This window comes from Brassica napus, chromosome C9 (assembly GCF_020379485.1).
Source record: "Brassica napus cultivar Da-Ae chromosome C9, Da-Ae, whole genome shotgun sequence".
Classification (NCBI taxonomy): Eukaryota; Viridiplantae; Streptophyta; class Magnoliopsida; order Brassicales; family Brassicaceae; genus Brassica; species Brassica napus.
The window spans coordinates 28,602,519-28,627,158 of NC_063452.1; the positions used below are offsets into that span (position 1 = coordinate 28,602,519).

Sequence of the window (24,640 nt, forward strand, 5' to 3'; positions counted from 1 at the left end):
ACATATCCAGACCAGCTACGGATAGGTCCGACTATGACGAACCAAGCTCGGTCAACCAAGCTCGGTCAACCAAGCTCGGTCAACCAAGCTCGGTCATAACGCAACTACCGCACATGCACGCTGTCCGGTCGCTACGTAGCAACCGAGCTCGAGCCAAGCTCGGTCGCTACGTAGCGACCAAGCGTCTGTTTCGCTCAGTCGCTACGTAGCGACCTAGCGTCTGTTCCGCTCGGTCGCAACGTAGAGACCAAGCTCGAGCCAAGTTCGGTAGCTACGTAGCGACCGAGCGTCCGTCCCGCTCGATCGCTACGTAGCGACTGAGCTCGAGCCAAGCTCGGTCGCTACGTAGTGACCGAGAGTCCGTCCCGCTCAGTCGCTACGTAGCGACCGAGCGTTCGTAACGCTTGTTGGGGTCAAAATCGGTCACGACGGAATCGATGTCCGAATATCCTTAGAAAAACTGAATCTCGATCAAAACTTCAAAAGCCGAGAAAATGAACAGCCGAAACGAATCATCCGGCGAGCTCGGCCGCGACACGAGCCAGCTCGCCCGGCGAGAACGGCCGTGTTGCCGATCGTGTCGCCGGCGAGCACGGCCGTGACACGGGCCAGCTCGCCCGGCGAGCACGGCTGTGTTACCGGTCGAATCGCCGGCGAGCTCGGCCGTGACACGAGCCGTGGCGAGTCGACTGGTAACACGATCGTGTCGCGGTGAGCTCGGCCGTGACATGGGCCAGCTCGCCCGGCGTGCACGGCCGTGTTACCGGTCGACTCGCCACGGCCGTGTTACCGGTCGACTCGCCGGCGAGCTCGGCCGTGACACGAGCCGGCTCGCCCGGCGAGCATGGCCATGTTGCCGGTCGGCTCGCTCGATCTTTCCACGGATCGGCTCGCCCGGCGAGCGCGGCCAATTCTCCGTGGACCATTCCGAACCCGGTCCCATCCCATAACCATGCATCTTCGTCTGTAGTTTCCGTAACTAAGTCTTCGGGTCCGTGGATACGACACCAATGTTCCCTCTAAAAAACATCGTTGAAAGTATTCGGGAAGTTGGGAACGTTATGTCTCTCGAACAGTTTCCTATTCTTTGTAGTAGAGCAGGGTTCCGTTGGAAGAACCATGCCTATACCAACGGCTACTTCACGAGTAAAATCGTAAAAACGCTTAAGTCTCGATACGGCCCAAAGAGGGTCCGAATTGCGGACAACGGCCCATCTTTGGTCCCAAAAGACTTGAGCCCAAAAACTGGTATGACGGTTTATCGCATCCGCGGGAAGTGATAAATGTCAAATTTCCGAAGATAATCACAAAGAAGAAGGAAATATGGAAAAGCCCGCTGCACAACAAATCCGGCCCGAGAAGAGGTAAACCGACCTAAGGAGGAGTATATAAGGAGGACCAAGGACGAAGAGAGAAAAGAAGAGCATTCGAAGAGCAAACTTAATACTTAGAAGAGCATTCGAAGAGCAAACTTAATACTTAGAGCAATTTAGGCATTTTTCCGTTTTTACTACCGAGCTGCGACTCGACTAGGTTAGAACTTAGGTGGCTAGACTAGCGAACATACCGACAGCTCTCGTGGCCTAGGATCTTACCTGTTGTTCACGCTCAAACGTGAATTCGAAAATAAGACCTCTTTGTTCTCTTTTCGCTCTTTTGCGATTTATTACTTTCAAATCTTTCATATTGATTGTGTTGTGCGTGGCCCAGCAGATAACCGTGACCTTCAGGGAAGGCTAGGTTAACTTGGCTTTCTTCCGATTAACAAAACTCGACGGTGTGAATTTCGGTTTCCACAGTTTGGCGCTAGAAGGAGGGGGGGGGGTACGGATCTATCTCTCTCGCAACCACACACGCTCAGTTCGATATGACGACCAACGCTGACAAAGACCCGCAAACGCACGACGGGACTCCCGTCGATGCCAACGCTGATAAAACTCCAACTGGAAACGTATCAACGGTCACTGCCGACACCGCGATACTAGACCAGATGAAGGAAATGTTCGCCTCCACTCAGAAAAAGATGGACGAACAAGGAAAAATTGTGGCCTCTCTCGCAAAACAGGTGGAAACCTTAACGGCGAAGGCTAGGAGCAAAGCCCCGCGCGGAACCACAAGAGCCCGCAGCGGTAGAAGACTTGATTTTGAAACTCCGGGCAATCGAGCTGCACGTGCAGACAAGGATTCCACCTCCTACCGGGAGCAACGAAGGAGAAGAAATCGAGCGCATCGACCTGGATATAAGCGATCAGTCCGATCACTCGGACGACGGTGCTGACATCCACCCAAGAGAAACGCAAAGCCAGTCCGCTCGACAGGACGCGTCCTTCGAAAAACCCATGACCGAGGAAGAAGAAAACCTCTATTGGGTAGAATAGGAGGAGCTGGCCGAGAAGCAGGCCAGGATCCACCGCGGCCAACACAGACAAGGTCACAAGACTGCCAGAAATCCAGATGAGATCCACGATCTCCGCGAGTACATTGCAAAAACCGCAGCGGAGGTGAAAGCGGTGAAATCACAAATCCACCACGCGACAAGCGCTGCGCCCGAGATCGACAGACTTCTCGAGGAAGCACGTAAAACCCCGTTCACTGCCCGGATTACTGAGACCAACGTCGCGGACCCGGGGAAGATTAAAATTCCCATCTACGATGGCACCACCGACCAAAAAGGGCACCTGCAGTCTTTCCAGATCGTGATGGGGAGGTACAAACTCAAGGAACGCGAACGAGACGCTGGCTACTGCCTCCTCTTCGTCGAAAACCTCAAAAGAGCCGCGCTCGAATGGTTTTCTCGCCTAAAAAAAAATTCCATCGGAAGTTTCCGCCAACTTGGTTCAGAGTTTCTCAAGAAGTATTCCATGTTCATGGACAGAGAAACCTCGGACGTCGACCTCCGGAGAAGACGAGCCACTTCCCGAGTTCATGAACAGATTCAAGCTAGTAATGGCAAGAGTCACCGGGATCAGCCACAAAGTGGCGATCGATGCTCTGAAGAAAACTCTCTGGTATCGGTCGAAATTCTGGCAATGGGTATCCCTCGAAAAACCGAGAACAATTCAGGATGCTCTTCATAAGGCAACGGACTTCATCGTAATGGAAGAGGAGATGAAAATCCTCTCCCAGAAGTACAACCCGCAGAAGACGCCCACGAAAAAGAAAAGCTCTCGAAATGACAAGTTGCTCCACCACGAGGGAGAAGATATCCAGGGCGAACAACTACACTATCAATTCCGAACAAGGGAAGACCTCCGAAAACTCCTGGTCTAGGAACCAGTATAAGGATAACTCCTATTGCGAGTTCCACCAGACCAAAGGTCATTTCACTACGAACTGCAAAGTTCTCGGCGCAAGGCTAGCCGCAAAACTCCTCGGTGGCGACCTCTCGAAGGTCACTAGCATAAAAGACCTCATCCTGGATTCCGACCGCCCTCCCAGGACTGATAAAGAGTCTCCCAAGAGGGACGCACGCGCAAACCAGTCTGGCGAAAAACGCGGAAGAAGGCAGGATGACCTTGGAGACAATAGAACCCGCCGGAGGATAAACATGATCATTGGAGAATCACAATTCTACTGCGACTCTGTTTCATCCATCAAGGCCAACGGAAGAAAGGCGGAAACAAGTTCTAACTGGACGACTCGGTCCCTGACCGACAACACTCCAAACGATACGATTGTTTTCGAGGAGGAGGAAACCGTCGGACTCGATAAACCTCACTGCGACCCACTAGTCATCGACTTGGTGATTCGAGACCTCGAAGTGGGAAGAATCCTCATCGATACAGGCAGCACGGTCAACATCATTTTCCGCGACACTCTCCAGAGAATGAACATCAAACTCGGGGAAATCATCCCGGAACCAAAACCGCTGACCGGTTTTTCGGGCGCAACATCAATGACCCTCGGATCGATCAAACTTCCGGTCATGGCAAAAGAAGTCACGAAAATCATTGACTTTGCTGTAGTCGATAACCTGGCCATCTATAATGTTATCATGGGAACCCCATCGATCAACGCAAATGAAGGCGGTACCGTCGACTTACCACCTTAGCATCAAGTTCCCAACACCAAACGGAACAGCAGTAATCTGGGGATGCCAGAAACAATCTAGGCTCTGCTTTTTGGCCAAGCATAAGCTACGACAAACTCGGAACACCCCTGCGGTTAGCCCGAAGCGAGTCAAGAAAACTCAGAGTACTCCCGAAGGTTACACAAAGAGCGATTCGGAATCACTCGCCCAAGCAACGACTCCGGAGAGCGACGCGATCCCGGATTCCATCGCCCTACCAGCGGAAAACCCGACTCACGAAACGGCCGCCAATTTAACTAAAGCCTCAACGGCCGAAGTAGGAATGGCCCTATCCAACGAGTAGGAACGCCCGCAACAACAAAGCAGAACTACAAGATGGCTTGATCCACGAAAGAGGTACGTAGGCAGCTTGTCCTATTGACAAGTTCAGCTATCCCCCTCTCCAAAAGGGGGGGGGGGGGGGGGGGGGTACGTATACTCGTATACTCCCACAAAGTTCGGAATATCCACACATGTACTCGATATTTTCGAAAATTTCCCAATAAAACTCATTTTATTACAATCTCCCGATTCACTTGCAATAAGCCACAACAATCGGAGATTAACCTGAGAAACACCCAAGACAAGGGTCTCCAAACACGCATACCTTTCAAGCAGTCCTTGGATGGGAACTAACTTAAACAACAATCACTGCGTATCAATGGTCAAGCAAGACCAAATACATCTTCTCTAAAAACGAAGATCGTAACTTTCTCACTACAAAGGATATACCTTTCGGAAAAAGCGAGACGTCGTAAATATTTCGAGAGATATTATCCAAACACACGGTCCGTCCGCGACTTAAAAATTGCCCGTCGATTGGCCCCGACGGACAAACCCAAAACGTTCTCAAAAAAGAACTCGTAGTCTAACCTTTCGTAAAAGTAAAGGTTCTCTTACATCCGACGAGGATACCATAGCGCGCTATACAAGAAATCCAAATTTTGGTCAGCACTCCAGACGGTCTCTGGAGAGTGCTCGGTTCGTTCCAGACAAGTCATATAAGCCGGCGCCAAGTCGCGGACTTTAAATCGGAAAGAACCTGGTGGAAATCGCCCACAGGCAAAACGAGAGCCGATCAGTCATCGCACAGCCTTAGAGCCGAAAGTAAACCGAGGTCTTGCCCTAAACCCAGTCCTACTGGTCCCCTAACATCTCAAGACATGATACGAGATCTTAAAAACATGTCTCATCGTCTATATCTAATACGCTCACGAAACTTCACAAAACTCCTAAACGTTTCCGAACGCCCTCGTTCAGTAAGAGCAAACAAACAAAACGATAAACTAAGAGTTAAGATACGAAGTGACTACTCGTATCTTTCCCTCACACTTGGCAGAAGTATAAACTAAAACTCACAGAATGTCAATCATTCATCATATATATAGAAGCCGTAAAAAACGGCTAGGACCCAAAGCCACCAAACGGCCGGTCTCGAACACATAGTTCACATAGCCTCGCAAGGCCGTAACGCACATAAATCAAATACGGCCACACTCGGCCTAGATACATCAAACCTCGAAATAAAACTAAGGGAAATAATCCCAACAATCCGCAAAGCTCGAAGTCGAGGAACTCGGACATGGAGATCCCGAACGAGCTCACGGGCTGATCCACCTCTCCGTCCGCAACTCCGGCAACTCCATCACCGACACCGGTTCCCGCTTCCGCCGTGTCCTCCGAGACCTCGATGGAGTCCCAAAGCTGTCGGACCCTTCCTTCGATCAGAGGAACCAAGGATTCGGCATGGGCACACCCGTTCATAAGACCCGACATCTCGGCGACCTCGGCAGGAAAAGAGAAGTCCTCTTTCTGCGACTCGTAGAGGGTAGCAACCGAGCCACGGCACTCGCGAAAATCTCCCACGAATTTTTGAGCATCCTTAAAGCTCTCGAATTCGGTGGCAAACAAAGCGGCCCTCCGCTTCATTTCGGCGACATTCGCTCTCTTTCCTCTCCTCTCCGCACGGACAAGGGCCCGAGAGTGGAGCTCAGCCTGTCTCTGGCTCTGTTCTTCGACCTCCTTCCGAAACCGAAAGAGTTCCCTTTCAGCCTCCTAGGCTTTGAAGTGAGAGATACGCGACTCCCGGAAACTTCCGTCGAGCGCCGCATTGAACACCCTCATCCCCTGCACAAACTTAAGATCGGAAAGGGAAAAAAAAAAATAATTTAGATCAAAGTTCAAAGGATAAACCTCGTTGATTAAGCTGGAGCTTTCGGCGACTACTTTCCTCCTCGACTCTTTGTCCAGCGGCTTAAGAGTAGTAAAACCGAGAGGGAGGTCAGAAAAAAAGTCGATGGGAAGGGGAACCTCGCTGGTTCCACTCCATTCCCCTGGGGAGAAACCAGGGTTCCATTCTTGCAGCGGAAGGTTTTCCAAGACGTTCTCGGAGGCAACTCCCTTGCCTTTCCGAGACCTGACTCTCTGCCTCTGAGCAGGCAAGACATCAATGACCGGTTCTACCCCATACGGAACGTCCAGAGGCTGAGAGATGGCTCGAGATCGATGGAGCTCCACCGCGCTTCGAATCCGTTCGACGGTGAAAGAATTCTAGAAGAACGGCCTGCTGCGGAGAAGATCTCGCTTGGCAAAAAGATCGGCATGAGTCGGCGGAAGGATCCTGTTCACTGCAAGATAATAAAAAATCATCTTCGCATGTTTTCAAGGTATCAAAACGAAAAATATAGCTACTCGTATTACCACGGGTGAAGTTCCACTCCCGACGGAATAGGTGGAGGTAGCTCTCCTCGACAGACTCCCCATCTATCTGGACAAAGAAAAAGCGCTCGAACCATGCCTTAGGATGTGAAGTGTGCCCCTGAATTATAGCCATACCCTTCTTTGGCGCCATGCGGTATGTGCCATCGATCCCTGTTCCTCTCGTAAACCAAAATCCCTTGAAGTCGCCAGGGTTAAGGTCCATTCCTAGCTCGTAACTCAAGATCAACATGCCGAGCCAATGCTGCAAGGCCAGAACGCTTAGCTGGCTGATCGAAAGCCCAAAGTGGCGAAGCGCGGGACGATGGTACCAGGGATCGGAAACCACATACGGCAATACACCAGGAAGGCCTCGTAGCAAGTAAAGAAACCTTCCGGAGGGTCCTTCGCACTCTCGTTGCCACTCGGGATCCAAAATACGACTCCACTTGGGATCTGGTAAAAGTCCCTGAGAGTCGTGAGGTAGTCGGAAGAGACCATGCTCGGTACAAGGGGTGCGTTTGGCGACCTCAAGGGCCTCTTAGGAATCGGAATGTCTTGCGAAGGCCGAGGCGAGCCGCAAAGAGCTTTGTAGTACGCATCCTTTGCTTCTTCCTCACTTCAAACTATTCTTTCGGGGCGATCACCTCATTAGCAGAAGAGTCACCCGAAGATGAGTGTGAGGAAGAATTCCTCTTTGAAGATCCTTTTCTTGAAGACATTTTCTTTGAGCAAAGAGAGATCTTGGAGAAAAAAAACTCCTATCTTGGAGAAATCTTTTCTTAAGGGAAGAAGTGAGTAAAGAATTTGAAAAACTTACTTCCCTTACTTATACAATTTTTTTTACTATTCACCTTCGATCTTTCGACAAACGATTACGTCTAAATTCCACCTAGAACAGACCATACCGCAAGCTAGGACCTAACACCTAGGTCCACGGATCCTAGCTAGCTGGCGGGCTAACTGTTGGGGTTAAAATCAGTCACGACGAAATCGATGTCCGAAAGTCCTTAGAAAAACCGAATCTCGATCAAAACTTCAAAAGCCGAGAAAATGAAGAGCCGAAACGGATCGCCTGGCGAGCTCGGCCGCGACACGAGCCAGCTCGCCCGGCGAGCACGGCCGTGTTGCCGGTCGAGTCGCCGGCGAGCTCGGCCGCGACACGAGCCAGCTCGCCCGGCGAGCACGGCCGTGTTGCCGGTCGAGTCGCCGGCGAGCTCGGCCGTGACACGGGCCAGCTCGCTCGGCCGTGACACGGGCCAGCTCGCTCGGCGAGCACGGCCATGTTGCCAGTCGACTCGACGGCGAGCTCGGCCGTGACACGAGCCGGCTCGCCCGGCGAGCACGGCCATGTTGCCGGTTGGCTCGCTCGATCGTGCCACGGATCGCCTTGCCCGGCGAGTGCGGCCAATTCTCCGTGGACCATTCCGAACTCGGTCCCATCCCATAACCATGCATCTGTCTGAAGTTTCCGTAACTCAGTCTTCGGGTCCGTGGATACGACACCAATGTTCCGTCTAAAAAACATCATCGAAAGTATTCGGGAAGTTGGGAAGGTTATGTCTCTCGAACAGTTTCCTATTCTTCGTAGTAGAGCAGGTTACGGTTAACTAACACCAACTGCCTCGGCTATGCGAAGAAACAGGGTTCCGTTGGAAAAACCATGCCTATACCAACGGCTACTTCGCGAGTAAAATCGTAAAAACGCTTAAGTCTCGATACGGCCCAAAGAGGGTCCGAATTGCGGACAACGGCCCATCTTTGGTCCCAAAAGACTTGAACCCAAAAACTAGTATGACGGTTTATCGCATCTGCGGGAAGAGATAAATGTCAAATTTCCGAAGATAATCACAAAGAAGAAGGAAATATGGAAAAGCCCGCTGGGCAAAAAATCCGGCCCGAGAAGAGGTAAACCGACCTAAGGAGGACCTAGGACAAAGAGAGAATAGAAGAGCATTTGAAGAGCAAACTTAATACTTAGAGCAATTTAGACATTTTTCCGTTTTTACTACCGAGCTGCGACTCGACTAGGTTAGAACTTAGGTGGCTAGACTAGCGAACATACTGACAGCTCTCGTGGCCTAGGATCTTACCTATTGTTCACGCTCAAACGCGAATTCGGAAATAAGACCTCTTTGTTCTCTTTTCGCTCTTTTACGATTTATTACTTTCAAATCCTTCATATTGATTGTGTTGTGCGTGGCCCAGTAGATAACCGTGACCTTCAGGGAAGGCTAGGTTAATTTGGCTTTCTTCCGATTAACAAAACTCGACGGTGTGAATTTCGGTTCCCACAACGCTCGGTCGCTACGTAGCGACCGAGCTCTTCCGAAACGTCGATACGACATTAGTCCATACATTCTCGTCTACCCTTCGATGCTATCTCCCGAAGACCGAAGCGAACCCATTTCATGTTTCCCGCCATTCTAAGTCATCAATCAAACTTTACGGTAAAAACCGCGGAAAGTTCGTTCTTTATCGAAAGAAGCCGTAATAAACTTTTCGAGTCAGAAGACGGCCCAAAGGGACCTAAGACATGAATCGAGGCCCAACTTACGATTTCTTAACCAACAGCCCGTAAGCCGCATGACGGTTTACGCTTTGTTCACAAGGAAAGATAAATGTCAAGTTTCCGCGGATAAATATGAAATTTTGAAGATAATTACGAAGATCAGAAAAAATCCATTTTTACGCTATGACGGCTTAAGGGCAGAAGAGGAAAATCGTTAACCGACCTAGGAGCCAGTATATAAGGAGTCCTAGGCGAGAGGCATGTAGGGAGACTTTTTACGGAGAAAACTTAGCACTTAGAGCGATTTAGGCATATTTCCGTTTTTGTTATTTCGAGCTGCGACTCAATTAGTTTTACCCGTCTTAGGGTTGCTAGAACTAAGAATCTCGCCAACAGCTCTCGAGCCCAGGCTTTTACCTTGTTGTAACGCTCAAACACGGATTCGGAATAAGATCTATTTTGTTCTCTTTTTACGATTTTTGTACTTTGTCGTCGATATCTCGTGTTCTGATTGCTTAGCGTGTGGTATTAACAGATCTCCGGGACCTCTGGAAAATTAGGATTTTCCTAGTTTCCTAATTTAAACGGAAATCGACAGTGTGAATTTTGGTTCCCACAGTCGGTGTGCACAATCACCTTAGATCCCACCAAGTAGGATCTGAACTTCTCGAATGCAAAAACAATAGCCAGAAGTTCCTTCTCAGTCGTAGCATATCTGCATTGAGCTTCATCCATGGTTTTGCTTACTTAATAGATTACATGAAGTTTCTTATCTTTGCGCTGCCCAAGGACTGCTCCAACTGCAAAATCGCTGGCATCAGTCATGATTTCAAAAGGGCGATCCCAGTCTGGCGGTTGTACTACATGCGCGCTGACTAGAGCTCCTTTGATGGTATGGAACGCAGCTAAGCACTCACTGTCGAAATCAAACTTGATCTCCTTGCAGAGCAGTCTGGTGAGTGGTCTCGCTATCCTTGAGAAGTCCTGGATGAACCTTCTGTAAAACCCCGCGTGACCCAAGAAACTCTTGATAGCTTTCACAGTTGTTGGTGGTTGCAAGCTCATCATTACCTCGATCTTTGCTTTATCCACCTCAATGCCTTTCTCAGAGATCTTGTGCCCCAGAACAATCCCATCCCTGACCATGAAGTGGCACTTCTCCCAATTGAGCACTAGATGTTTCTCCTCACACCTTTTTAGTACCCTGCACAAGTTAGACAAACAGACACTAAAGGAGCTTCCATAGACGCTGAAATCTTACATGAAAACCTCCATAATATCTTCAATCAGATCAGTAAAGATTGACATCATGCAGCGCTGAAATATCGCTGGCGCATTGCACAAGCCGAATGGCATTCTCCTGTAAGCGTACGTTCCATAGGGGCAGGTGAACGTCGTCTTTTCCTGATCGTCTGGATGGATAGGGATCTGAAAGAAACCTGAATAACCACCTAAAAAGCAGTAATATGGGTGGTTAGCCAATCTCTCAAGCATTTGATCAATAAAAGGGAGTGGAAAGTGATCCTTTATGGTTGATGCATTTAATTTTCTGAAATCAATGCACATACGATGTCCTGTCACAGTCCTAGTAGGGATCAATTCATTCTTTTCATTTGTGATAACAATGATCCCACTTTTCTTAGGTGCTACATGAACAGGGCTAACCCATTTACTATCAGATATGGCATAGATCACACCCGCTTCAAGAAGTTTCATAATCTCTTTCTTAACAACATCTTTTAGATTCGGGTTTAACCTCCTCTGATGTTCGACAGAAGTCATTGATTCATCTTCTAGGTGTATTCTATGCACGCATAAATCAGGTGAAATGCCAGGTATGTCAGCTAGTGAATATCCTAATGCCTTACGATATTTCCTGAGCTCATACAAAAGCAATGCAGTTTCCACATTATTTAGTTCAGCGTTCACAATGACAGGATAGGTGGAATTCGGACCTAAGAAAGCGTACCTGAGCCCCTTGGGAAGGGGTTTTAGCTCAACCTTGGGAGCTTTAAGCTCGCTCCAGGGATCATCTGGTTGGTCCGGCGGAACAGGCAAGTTCGGTGTAGGAGTCGCACCAGCTGGAGTATTCTTGTCCCTGTTGCTTTCCTCCTCCAGACTTAGACTCGCTACCATTCTTCCCATACTCCTTGCGGAATCAAGCATCTTGGCATACCCGTCTGCATCAATGTTTACGACACTCTGCTCGGCCTCAGCTCTTACTAGTGCAAGCTCAAGTGGGTCTTCTTTAAGAATCTCCTCGATCATTCCTTCAGCGGGTCAATCCCTTCATCAACCTCAAAGGTCTGCCCATCTAACATCGGCTTTTTTAGTAGTTCATCCATCTCGAATTGCATGACTATGTCCCCAAGATTCAGATCAATCTTCCCTTGTCGCACATCAATGATGGCTCCAACAGTACATAGGAATGGTCTTCCCAAGATGAGAGGATCCTTAGACTCTTCTTCCAGCTCCAGAACAACCAAGTCTGCTGGAACAGAGGTGTTTCCGACTTTTACTTGGAGATCCTCTAGTATACCAACTGGGAATTTGACTGATCTATCCGCGAACACTAAGGACATCTTAGTTGGTTTGAAATGCGTGTATCCTAGACGTCGTGCTACAGAGTAAGGCATGAGGTTCACGCTGGATCCAAGATCAACCAATGAGCATGCAAAAACTGTCTTCCCAATCTGGATAGAGAGGACGAACTTGTCGGGGTCTCCTCGCTTCTTTATCTGCCTGTTCTGAAGCACTGCGCTGCACTCCTTGGAAACTGTCAAGAATTCGCTCTCCTCTGATATTTTTCCTGAGATCAATCCCTTCCTAAAGGTGCGTATGGAGGGTATCATCTGGATCGCATCCATCAAGGGGAGTCGGACGGTTAGGTCCTCCAGCATCTTCCTGAACTTCATCTCCTCTTTGTCCTTACGACTGGCCTTTGCTGGAACAGGGTAAGGGACTTTAGGAATGTATTCGCGAGGAGGAACAACCTCTAGGATCGGGCAAACAACTTCAGCTGGTTGTTCTGGCCCTGGCGAACTTGTTCCAACTGCTGGTTCCGTATTCCTCTCAACTACCGGGGTATCGGCTGGTAGTTGTTCCGACTCTTTCTGGTTCCCTTTCTCAGCCGTGGTGAACCTCCTCTTCTCCGGCTCGGAAAGTTGTTTTCTGCTCCTTAGTTGAACTGCATTGCACTCCTTAGGATTTTTGCATGTTTTACCAGGTAGAGTACCTTGCTGCCTCTTGACGCTCTCAGCAGTCTGAGCTATCTGAATGTTCATCTGTCTCATATGGCTCGCGACATTATCGTACTTGGTGCTCAAATCCGAACATATGGTTCATTCTGGTATTGATCTCAGTAGTAACCTGGTTCAGAGCTTTCCCTTGGAGCTGTTGTCTTGGAGCAGCTGCTGCAACATGACCTTTGTCTCATCTTGCGGAGCAACGATAGGAGCGGAGGTAGCTGGTTGAGGGTTCTGGTGTTTCTGCATCTGGGGTGTGTTGTTCTGCGGTTGGCTTAGAACATAAGCCCGGGGTTGGTAGTTCTTTTGATACCCGACATACTGACCTTGGTTACTCTTTGCAGGATCGGTTGGTTTATCTTGCTTACGCCAGAAAAGCTGTTGGTTGTTCCGCACGTTAGGTTTTGGGTGGTAGTTTTTGAGCTGCCATCCTTGCCCATTCACGTAGCTCACCTCTTGCTGATCGTCCCCTGATAATTCAGCTTCAAACGCCAGGTCACCGGCACTCTTCTCAGGAGTTGCTTCTTCTATTATGAATACTTGGCTTTGGTTTCCCTTAAGCAGTTGGTCCACCTTCGCAATGATATCATCTATGCTGTTCACACTCTTCAAGCGGTCATGCTCCTTGTTCTTGTTCAGTGAACTTGATGCCATGTTCTCAATCAACGCAAGCGCACCAGGTGTGGTTTGAGTCATGAAGTCTTCATTACTAGAAGAGTCAAGGGTGTTTCGGAACTCATAACTCGCTCCATCGTAGAACACCTTCAATATGTAATCATCATCAAACCCATGGTGTGGGCACTCTCTCTGGTATTCCTTATACCTTTCCCAAGCTTCATGAAAAGGTTCATCAGACTTCTACTTGAAGTTGGAGATTCTGTGCCGTAGAGCCGCGGTTTTGGACTTTGTGTAGAAGTGGCTCAGGAATGCTGATCGAACCTGGTTCCATGAGGTGAGATAACCGGTTGGGAGAGATTGCAACCAGTGAGAAGCTTTCCCTTCAAGAGAGAATGGGAACAACGTGCATTTGACATAATATGGTGGCACTCCATTAGAGCGAGAGAAATTGCAGATCCTCTCAAAGGCCTCTATGTGGTCCATTGGAATGTCTGAAGTGAGGCCGCTGAACGTGCTCTTCTGTACCAGACCTATCAGTGCAGGTTTGATCTCATAATCTTGTCGAGTACAGGGTGGAGGGTTTATGGGGGAGCGGTTAGTAGCGAAGTTCCGTGGAAGGTTTCGCTCCCCAATAAAAGCACCACGCTCTTCTCGCGCGGCGTTCACGACTGCTTGTTCTTGAGCAGCTTGTTGCTGATTTTTGATGGTCTGCTGCATCTTCAACATCTGCTGTTGCTGAGTCTACATTTGTTGTTGAATGAGTGCCAATGCAGCAGTGAGGTCATCCATATTGCCGTGATCACCCATGTTGGTGTCGGTTATTCTTGGCTGTTGACGGTTCTATCTTTCTAATCTTGCGAGTTTGTCGTTGGTCAGTTGATGTAGTGGTCCTTGTGCGTTGCTCCGAGTATGTCTACTGGTCATGCACTTGGATCATCTTTTCCAACAAAGAAATAAAGCAAGTTAGATATCTCAGACTAAATATTAAACCGAAAAATAAAGGTAAAAGCTTAGTCCCCGGCAACGGCGCCAAAACTTGATACACTAAAAATGAATCCTTGCTACTGTCAAGTTACCAGTGGTAATTGTAATATTTGAGATTCAATCCAGTGGACCAGTTTACTCTTTGCTCTTATGAGTTCAATAATAAGCTGAGAAACAAGTGGAGTTTTGAGAATTAATTGTGACGCAAGTAAATAGAATACCTAGATGATTCAAATTCGATTTAAATGAAGCCGGCTTAGGGTTATTAATCGGGTGTTAATGCAAAACTGAACAACTATTCAAGTGCAATGAGGTGCAGTCTAGAACTCAGATTACTCAGGAGAAAGATGAGAGCTTGCTCTAGGTGATTTAGAAAGAGAGATTGATGAGAGTGTTTATGAGAGAATAAGAGACTTAGGAACAGAGATTAAGAGACTGAGAGATTAGGAGAATAAGAGATTAGAGATTAGGGTTTCAGATTCAAGAACAAGTTTATCATTCATGAAGTGGAGAGGGGAACTACCCCCCTTACTCCCTTAGGAGCCTACAAAACGCCTCATACATGATTATATATAAGCTTACAACTTGCACATTCATAAACCTAAATCTAATGGTTGATCTTGATTGAGAATATGGACGCGTAGGATGTAGTCTTGGGCTGGTCAATGTAATCTGAGTGATGTCTCCTTATTGGCTGAAGATACAGCCAGGACAGGCTGGCTTGAATGGATGGGATCGCTTCAGTTTGAATCAAGGGACAGGATGGATTCTTGTGTGGATAAGGCTGTAAAGTGAAAGTGCCTTTCCCTTTCCAGCCTGTCTTGGACCACACAGATCCTATGGCATATTCCCTTGTCATCTGAACTCCCTAACGGTCTTATTACTCCAAGTAAGCCACACCCTAAGCTTGCACTTCTCTTGATCGCCCTAGATAAGCTTAGTACGGCCATTGCAGCTTTGTACGGTCGATGGTACGGACCGCCTGTTCGTACCTCGCCCTAACTCTGCACATATCGTCCAAGCTTCTCTAAATGATGTCTAAGTCCGTCCTGTACATAAACCGTATTTTTGCACAAGCTTCATGACACTTCTAGACTTCTCTAAACCTTCATGAAGCCTTGATAGACAATCTCTTAAGATCATGTCCCTATCTTTGCACCAGACCCAAACTACTCCATACTTCTCCTTTGGCTCCATTTCTTTCTTCAAGTCAACAAAAGGCTCCAAAAGACACCAAAATCACCTCATTCCTCCAAATCATCCCTAAACCTGTAAATACTCTAAATAGACTCTATATCGTAGTAAATATATATTAAAACACTTATAAACCATAGCTAAAAGTGAGTAAAATCCATGGCCTATCACTTGGAGGCATATATAAGGAGAGCTAGGGCAAGGAGCGCGAGGGCAAAAAAAATTAGACCTTAGGAAATTTTTGTTAGTTCTAGGAGAACTTAGGATTTAGGTGGCTAGACTAGCAAGTTTCATACTTAGAATGTTTTATTCCTTGCTCTTTTGTTCTCCATTGATAACGGATCTCCGATCATCGCCTATGAGCGACTTTTAGGATATTTTGTTATCTCTACCTTTTTCGTATTTGTGTATTTACGCAGGGAATCCGGGTCTTCAGGGAAACTCGAGAATCTTGTCTTTCCTCCATTAACTAAAATCGATAGTGCGAATTTTGGTGTCTACAACTATTTTGCATATACATAACTAAACATTTTTTATGTGAAAACTTTTTATTTGTTTTTACAATAAATGAATGTTGAGAGAGAAAATCATCATATTAATCTAAAAACATTTATTGATGCTTCAGACTGAATTGAAGCAGATTTATATTTCATACTAGTGGTTTTCCGGCGCTACGCGCAGGTTTTTCTAATATTAATATTACTTTGTTGGTTTTGTAATTTACAACATTTTAAATATTTTTTAAAAAAAAATGCATCAATGATATAAAGATATAATAATTTTAAATTAATCTATACATAGTTTATTTTGAGGTTATCTATGATATATACGTAACACTTTAAGTTTTAACATATGCATGACAATTTGAAAGTATAATAGCCAAACTGCTTATTATTTGATTGGCAATTATTAATTTTTAATTACGATATAAAATTAAATTTAAAATGTGGACTTCATACAATAATTATTAAAAACTTAGTGTAAAATATATATTTATTATTTATTACCTTTGGCACATAGTTTATAATCTTCATTAAAATTGTTAATTTAGTCATTAAGATAGTAGTACACATTTAAATTGAATAGTTTAGTAATCTTGTCTCACTTATAAATAAGAGTTTTTCCGAAAAGCTAAATAATAGTGCAGTTTTTGATATATAGACTTACTGTAAAGTATTTTCCCAAAATTTATATAAAAATAAAGAGATAAATAAATATTCATTGTTTGGTTTTCCTCGTGATTTTGGTTACCTAGACTTGTATTAGTAATAAACTTCACATGCCTAATTTCAGCTATGGTCTTTGTCATAAAAACTAAGACTTTATATTGCCATATTTAGTACTTCACAGAAAATGAACTACGATAAAGCAAGCATCACATTTCAATTGTGTAAGTAGATACCCTGCTCAACAAAACCAAATAAACAACACCATAAGAAAATTTAAGCACATCCAAATACTCGTCGCACTTTCCTCAAAAATTACCAAAAAATGGAGGAGTAAATATCTCTCGTGATGACTAAACAACCAACAAACGTTTTGTGCAAGTTATTTCTCATAAATGGAAGAACCATAGAGAAACAGAAATGAGTGACTGAGTACTGTGCGAGTTGTGTCATATCGAAAGGGGTTAAAAGAAGTGTTTCTCCTTTCGGTTGTGTCCAATGTCCACATCAGATTCATAAGAAATTGCATATCTTACTTCCTTCTTTGGCATGCTCTCTAAGATGCTAGGGCTAGATTTTGGAACCAAATATCAAAATCATGAAAGAAGACCGTAAATACAAATTAAGAGAATCGATAGAACTACGGTACCGTGCTATATCTGCATAGGGGAGGCTGGTAGTGAGAAGTGGAGATGCGTTCGGAGGCTTGTTGATGTTGTTGCTGTTTAGTGGTATGGTCATAGGAGAGCGGTGGCGCGTAAATAAGGCATCAACGAAGGAGGTCGCTTCTGGTAGGCTGAGGAGGGGACGAAGGATTTTTTTTTTCTAGCATATTTATAATTGAACAATCCTGAAGAAAAACAGACAAATACCACTTTAGTGTTGGTTGTGTTCAACTAATCTAATCATGTTGAAGAAGAAAAACAAATTGATAGAAAATTATGCTTCGAACATAGAGAATCAAAAGAATTAATATAACAACACAAAAAATTATACAAAAGAACAAAAGTAAACCTTTGGAAGATACGGCTTATCTTCATCATCAAAGGCATTGCGTAGCACCCATTTCTCTATCCTCCCGAGATCAGGCCTGATCATCTTCCACTCTGGATCAAGTTGATGGTCCTCTGGATGAGTGTAGACTGCAACACGTCAAGAACGAACCAAACATTTAGACATCAAGGTTTGTGAAATGCATAATTGAAAGAAATAAGAAACAGAAAGTTATCAAAGTTACTTGTTCATCGATAAGAAGCATGTCGACACTCATAAGCTCTCCACCTTTCCTGAGCTTCCCAGAACCTCAAAAGGCGCACCTGCGCCGTGTTTGAGAAACGGACCGCTCTTAAGTTAGCAAAAAGAACATAGGAAGACGATATATTTGAATGAGATGCGTCGGATTGTTTAAGCTATAAGATATCTCAATGGTGTAGATCTTCATCGCTCTAAAACCACTTATTTATAAGTTGACCTTGGATCTGTTACAGACGCCACTCGTTAATGGGAATAAATGAAACAGAGTGGGAAGAGAGGTGCGGTGGAACTTAATGATTGTTGTGGGAACCGAAATTCGTACTGTCGATTTCCGTTTAAACTAGGAAAGTAGGAGAACCCTAGTTTCCCAGAGGTCCCGGATATCTGCTAATACCACATGCTAAGCAATCAGAACACGAGATAACAATGATAAATTATATGAAATCGTAAAAAGAGAGCAAAGAGAAGTCTTATTCCGAATTTGCGTATGAGCGTTTACAACAAGGTATAAGCCTGGGCTCGAGAGCTGTCGGCGAGATTCCTAGTTCTAACAACCCTAAGACGGCTAAACCTAATTGAGTCACAGCTCGAATAACAAAAACGGAAAGTTGCCTAATTGCCCTAAGTGATAAGTTTGCTCTGAGAAAGTTCCTCCTCCATGCCTCTGGCCTAGGACTCCTTATATACTGGCTCCTAGGTCGGTTTACGCTTTTCCTCTTCTGCCCTTAGCCGCTATAGCATAAAAATGGAGATATTCCATTTTTTCCGATCATCGTAATTATCTTCAAAATTTCGTATTTATCCGCGAAACTTGACTTTTATCCTTCTTTGCGAACCAAGCGTAAACCGTCATGCAGTTTACAGGCTGTTGGTTAAGAAATCGTAAGTTGGGTCTCGAGTCATGTCTTAGGTCCCTTTGGGCCGTCTTCTGACTCGAAGCGTTTATTACGACTTCTTTCGATAAAGAACGAACTTTCCGCGGTTTTTACGGTAAATTTTCATCGATAACTTAGAATGGCGGGGAACGTGAAATGGTTTGCTATGGTCTTCGGGAGATAGCATCGAAGGGTAGACGAGAATGCATGGACTAATGTCGTATCGACGTTTCGGAAGAGCTCGGTTGCTGCGTAGCGATCGAGCGGAACAGACGCTAGGTCGCTACGTAGCGACCGAGCTTCGGCTTGGGCTCGGTCGCTATGTAGCGACCGAGCTTCGGCTTGGGCGCGGTCGCTACGTAGCAACCAAGCTTGGCTCGAGCTCGTTTGCTACATATCAACTGAGCGAAACGGACACTCGGTCGCTACGTAGCGACCGTGCTTTGGCTCGAGCTCGGTCGCTACGTAGAGATCGAGCGGAACACGCGTTTGGTCGCTGCGTAGAGACCCTTTTCGAGCTCTTGTCCGATGTCTCGTGTTTCCTCCGCAAAGCTTTTCGTAAGGAAGAATCTGTTCCGAAAAAGTATTTGTCGAAGAAGGTGTTTTTGTTTTCTTCTTCGGACGTTCTTGAATGTTAACTTCGTCGTAACCGTTTTTGACCCCAACAGTTAGCCCCCCAGCTCGTTAGAGTCGAGACTCTAGCGCGCGGTTTGACGATTTTGGCAAAGTTAGGCGTATTGAACGAAGTTTACTTCAAACTCCGTGGAAGAGAATTCTCGAGAAAGTGTTTATTAAAAAATATAAATTCCGAGCCCATACTTCTATAAGTAGTGAGCTCTTGTCATTCATTTGCTTCACACCTTCCCTTCTTCAAACCTCCAAAACCTCTCTAGCTCCAAATCTTTTGCCTTTAACATGGTGACAAGAGAAATTCCGATGTCGAGATGGGCAAGGCCACCTCTCCGGCTCCGATTCCGACTTCTCCGGTCGAAGCGCCGGCTTGCGTTGCCGACCATCTCTCCTTTCGAGAGAGACTAGTCCGTCGCCAAGCCGAGAAAGAACAGGTTCGAGCCGGCGCCGAGTTCCCGTCCTCTTCTGCACTGGCCATTGCTCCGGGTCATGGGACCAAGGTCGTAACTCCGCGAGATACGGGAACTCTCGCAGGGTCGGTCATTCCGGATGCTTCGGCTTTATCTGCTGGATCGTCCACGACTCCGATTCTCGTCGGAGATAAGGAGAGGGCTGCTGACTCTATGCCTCCTCCTCCGTCCAGGAAAGAAATCGTTCTAGCGCTGTGCGCTCCTAGTGTTGTTCCGGTTTCTCAGCCTAAGGGCCGGAAGAGGAATTTTACCAAGGGCGGTGACGGGGAATCTTCGCAGCAAGGAGACTCGAGCATAGCGTCGGGGCTTCACGGAAAGGTTTGTCGCTCGCTTACTCTCTTGATTGTTACATATTTCTCTGAAAGACAACGGATCCCTAACTTTCTTCTCATTTCGCAGTTCATGTCGTTGATCGACGGGATGATCAGCGAGTGCGGTTCTGAGACTAGTCGTCTCGCCGGGGAGTTGTTGGAGCTGCAGGGTAGATGGTCTGAAACTGAGGCCATGCTGACGGCTGTCAAGGATTCTCATTCCGTGAAAGTGTCGAAACTCGAGGTCGCGATAGGGGAGCTCGAGAGGAACCTCGGGAAGACGGCGAGTTCATTGCTTAAGGAGAAGAAAGCCAGGAAGGCCAAATCTTCGGGGGTGCGTCGTCTTCAGCGTCAGATCAAGGGCGATACAGGGTTAGCGAGCCGCGGGATTCGAGAGGCCAAGGACGCTCTTCATTCTGAGTTTCAGGCTCGCTTGGCGAAGATCTCCACCTTTCTGGGCTCCCTCGAGTGCATCCAGAATAGGGATTTAGCCTTGGCGACGATTGAGGGCGGGATGGCCGTGTTTCAGTCGTTCCAGAGTGAGACTCCTCCGACCTTATAGGCCGAAGAGGCCCAACTGTCCGGCTGCAAGGGAGATTTGGCAGTCGTGGATGGAGATTTTGATCTCATCCTAGCTGACCTGAAATCCGTGTGCTTTCTTCCGACGTGTTCAGAAGGCCCAGAAGGGAAAGATCCGGTGCTCGGAGAAGGCGGAGGGGATGCGGCTCCAGGCTTGGACGAAGCGACAGGTGAAGAGGGAGAGTGAGTTCTGAGGATGACTTTGGTTAGATCTCTTGTGGGAGATTTTTTTTATGTTTGATGTTTCGGCCTTAAATGGCCTCATTTCGTGTTTCGGGACTGGCTGTATGTGGCTTTGAATCCTTGCCTCTCTGCGGCTTTCTTTTTATGACAAGATGATCGAGTTGCATTTTTCATAAGCTTACGTATGGCATGGAAGAAGGGTGATGAGTTGTCGTCTCATATCCTTCTTCGATGTGAAATGTTTCGTTCGAGATCTGTTTCGAGAGTTTTTCCGCGGATATCGACTTCGCGGGATATCTAAAGATGTCGAATATAAACATAGAGGCATGGTTTTGGGATCTCGTATCTTTTGGATATCATGCCTTGAGATGTTAGAGACCAGTGCGCTGGGTTTAGGGCAAGACCTAGGTTTACTTTCGGTTTTAAGATTTTATGCGGTGACTAGCCAGCTATCGATTTATCTGTCGCGATTTTAACCTGATTCGTACCGATTAAAGTATGCAATAGGTTCTCGGATTATATGACTTGTTAGATATGAATCGAGCATCTCTCCGGAGACAATTTTTAAGCCAACCGGAAGTGTTGGACCAAAATTTTGGGTTTCTTTTATAGCGCTATTATCCTTGTGTCGGATGTACGAGAGTCATCTTCGTGAGATGGCTATGTCTGTTTAGGACGTTCAAGAGTTCGATGTGATCAGCACCGAACTTGGCGGTATATGCCGTCGTTTAGAGTTTTTTGCGCAAGATATGTGTTAAAATGTTCGTCATTTTTTGACGAAGTGTCCGTTTTCGTCGTTCGGAAGAAGTAACCCTCGAGGCATTGTGGGAACCAAAATTCGCACTGTCAATTTACGTTTAAATTAGGAAACTAGGAAAACCCTAATTTCCCAGAGGTCCCGGATCTCTGCGAGAGCCAACGGCAAGTGACCAAATATATGCGGAAATCATGAAAAGATAACAAACGAGTTTAGAGAAAATAGTAGATCTTATTTCGAGTCCGCGTAAGAGAGTTGCGATCATTACAAGAGATCATAAAAGCTTTGGCTGCAAAGGCTATCAGCGAGTTACCTAGTTCTAGCGGCCTAAAAGCTCAAACCTAGTTGACTAGCAGCTCGATAACAAAAGACGAAGAAAATACAGAAAAGGTTTTTGATTGATTTCGGACTGAACCTTATGAAAGGCTGCCTACGTACCCCTTTCCAGGATCAAGCCGAACGTAGTTCAAGAGTGAACCAAGAGATCGAACTGCTTGTGCACGTTCGTCTGGTAATCGGGTGCCAGTCATGGAAACAGACCATGTCGAGAATAATGCCTCAGAGTTTCTAAGTGCCGGGAGTTCCGAGTCTAAAAAGTTCTCCCCCGTGCCTCTCGCCTAATACTCCTTATATACTCGCTCCTAGGTCGGTTTACGCTTTTTCATCTTCTGCCCTTAAGCCATCATAAATTAAAAATGGAGATATTCCATTTTTCCCGATCTTTCTAATTATCTTCGAATACTTCGTATTTATCCGCGGAAACTTGACATTTATCTTTCCTTGCGAACCAAGCTAAACCGTCTTACGGTTTTTGGGCTTTTGGTTAAGAAATCGTAAGTGGGTTTCGAGTCACGTCTTAGGTCTCTTTGGGCCGTTGTTTGACTCGAAACGTTTATTACGGCTTCTTTCGATAAAAACGAACTTTCCGCGGTTTTTATCGTAAAGTTCGATTGATGACTTCAAATGACGAGAAACATGAAATGGGTTGGCTACGGTCTTCGGGAGATAGAATTAAAGAGTATACGAGAATGCATGGATTCGTGTCGTATCGATTTTTTAAGAAAGCGCGGTCTCTACGTAGCGATCGAGTCGTGTGCGTGCTTGGTCGCTACGTAGCGACCGAGCCGTGTACGTGCTCGGTCGCTACGTCCGACCAAACTTCGGGGAGAGCTCGGTCGCTACATAGCGACCGAGCCGTGTACATGCTCTGTCGCTACGTAGCAACCGAGCTTCTGTGAGAGCTCGGTCGCTACGTAGCGACCGAGCCGGGTACGTGCTCGGTCGCTACGTAGCGACCAGCTTTTGCGCTGGTTGCTACGCGGCAACCTTGTTCGCGTCTTTCTCTGATTTTTCGTGAATGTGTTTTCTCCGCAAGATTCTTCGTAAAAATAAATCTTTTTCTAAGATTTATTTTTCGTAAAAACGTTCATGCCGATTTTTACGGACTTTCAGACATTGATTCCGTCGTGACCGTTTTTGACCCCAACAGGCATCTCTTGCGACGTCTCGCGATGCCAAAGGCTGCTTCTCCTCACGGCTGATTTATTTTCGAATATCGAAAATGTTTTGCGGATAAAAGATAATTTGCTTGGTTAAGATATGTCGGAAAAATCGAAGGCGTGGTCGGATGTTTCCGAGTTTGATAGTATACGAGTATACATATCCACTCTCCTCCTTTTAATGAGGGGGACAGCTGAATTTGCCTTTCGACAAACTGCCTACGTACTCCTTATGGAGATCAAGCCGTCTCGTAATTCGGTTATTGTGAGTTGGTTTGTTTAGTGATAGTATTTTTTGAGATGTATCGCGTTCCAGGTCCTTGGAATTTTTATGCCTTACAGGTTGGCTATTTCGTAGGAGCCAGGTCGGACGACTTTTTCGATTTTATAGGGTCCTTCCCAGTTTGCTCCGAGTTTTCCTGCGTTTCGTTCAGCGATGTTTTGGAAGACTTTGCGAAGGACCAGATCTCCCTGATTAAATCTGCGATTCCGTACGTTGGAATTGTAGTACTTTGCGGCTGCGTGTTGGTAATTTTGAATTCGGCTGAGAGCTCGATCTCGGCGCTCGTTAATGAGATCGAGATCGTCGAGGAGCATTGCGTTGTTGAGCTCCTCTCGTTCGGGTAGTAATCTTCTTCGAACACCGGGAAACTCTACTTCTGCGGGAATCATCCATTCCGTTCCGTACACCAGAGCGAAAGGGGTTTCTCCTGTTGCTCGCCTCGGGGTGGTACGGTGGGACCAGAGGACTCCCTCGAGTTCATCGGCCCACCTGCCTTTTTTGGCCTCTAAGCGTTTCTTCAGTCCGTAGAGAATGGTTTTATTAATCGTTTCAGCTTGTCTGTTACACTGCGGATACCTGGGCGTCGACTTGTTAAGTCGTATCTTCCATTTTTCGCAGAACGCCTCGAACCGGGTGGAGATAAACTGAGATCCGTTATCGGTTACGATTTCGTAAGGAACTCCATGCCTACAGATGATGTTTCTCCATACGAAACTTTTGACTTGGACATCTTTTATACTTGCGTACGAATCTGCCTCTACCCATTTCGAAAAGAAATCGGTGAGGACTAAAAGGAAACGCTTTTGCTTTGAATTATGAAGGGGACCGACGATGTCCATGGCGCAGCGCATAAAAGGATAGGGCGATGTGATGGAGGAGAGAACTTCAGCTGGTTGTCGGATGGTTGGAGCATGCCTCTGGCATTTTTCGCATTTTCGTGCAAACTTCTCGCAATCTCCGATCATCGTTGGCCAGTAGTATCCATGGCGCTTGATTTTCACTGCCAGTGATCTTCCGCCGGAATGATTGCTGCAGGACCCAGGATGTACTTCTTCCATCACTTTTCTTGCTTTTTCCCCTTCCGGGTACGTCATGAGTTGTCCGGAGAATCTCCATTTGTAAATTTCGCTGTCCACTATTACGTAGCGTGCGGCCGGTGTTCGGACTTTGCGGGCTGCCCATTTCTCGGTGGGCAGGTGTCCGTTGATAATGTAGTCCTGAATTGTCTGCAGCCATGGGGTATCGCAGCCGTAATCAGATTGCTCCGATTGCGGTCTTATCGTAACTTCTTCTTCTTCTTCTATGAGGTTGACG

The 24,640-nt window shown here is 46.6% G+C and overlaps 2 protein-coding genes and 1 non-coding gene across 3 annotated transcripts; 2 read left to right on the forward strand and 1 right to left on the reverse strand.

Moving 5' to 3' along the window:
- The first annotated feature begins 3,172 nt into the window (after positions 1-3,172).
- On the forward strand, positions 3,173-4,051 carry LOC125592574. Its single transcript, XM_048767822.1, has one exon. The coding sequence runs from the start codon at positions 3,173-3,175 to the stop codon at positions 4,049-4,051; it is 879 nt and encodes a 292-aa protein (XP_048623779.1).
- Positions 4,052-11,542: 7,491 nt separating this feature from the next.
- LOC125592575 lies at positions 11,543-12,562 on the reverse strand. Its single transcript, XM_048767823.1, has one exon. It carries the CDS (start codon positions 12,560-12,562, stop codon positions 11,543-11,545), a length of 1,020 nt encoding a protein of 339 aa, XP_048623780.1.
- Positions 12,563-13,307: 745 nt separating this feature from the next.
- Positions 13,308-13,414, forward strand: LOC125593686. The gene has a single exon (XR_007329586.1). It is a non-coding gene; the product is annotated as a small nucleolar RNA R71 (small nucleolar RNA).
- The last annotated feature ends 11,226 nt before the right edge of the window (positions 13,415-24,640 follow it).

What these genes read in the sequence shown, in the direction of transcription:
- LOC125592575 (XM_048767823.1), bottom strand. Translation starts at nt 12,562, where the DNA reads ATGAACATTCAGATAGCTCAGACTGCTGAGAGCGTCAAGAGGCAGCAA.
- LOC125592574 (XM_048767822.1), top strand. Translation starts at nt 3,173, where the DNA reads ATGACAAGTTGCTCCACCACGAGGGAGAAGATATCCAGGGCGAACAAC.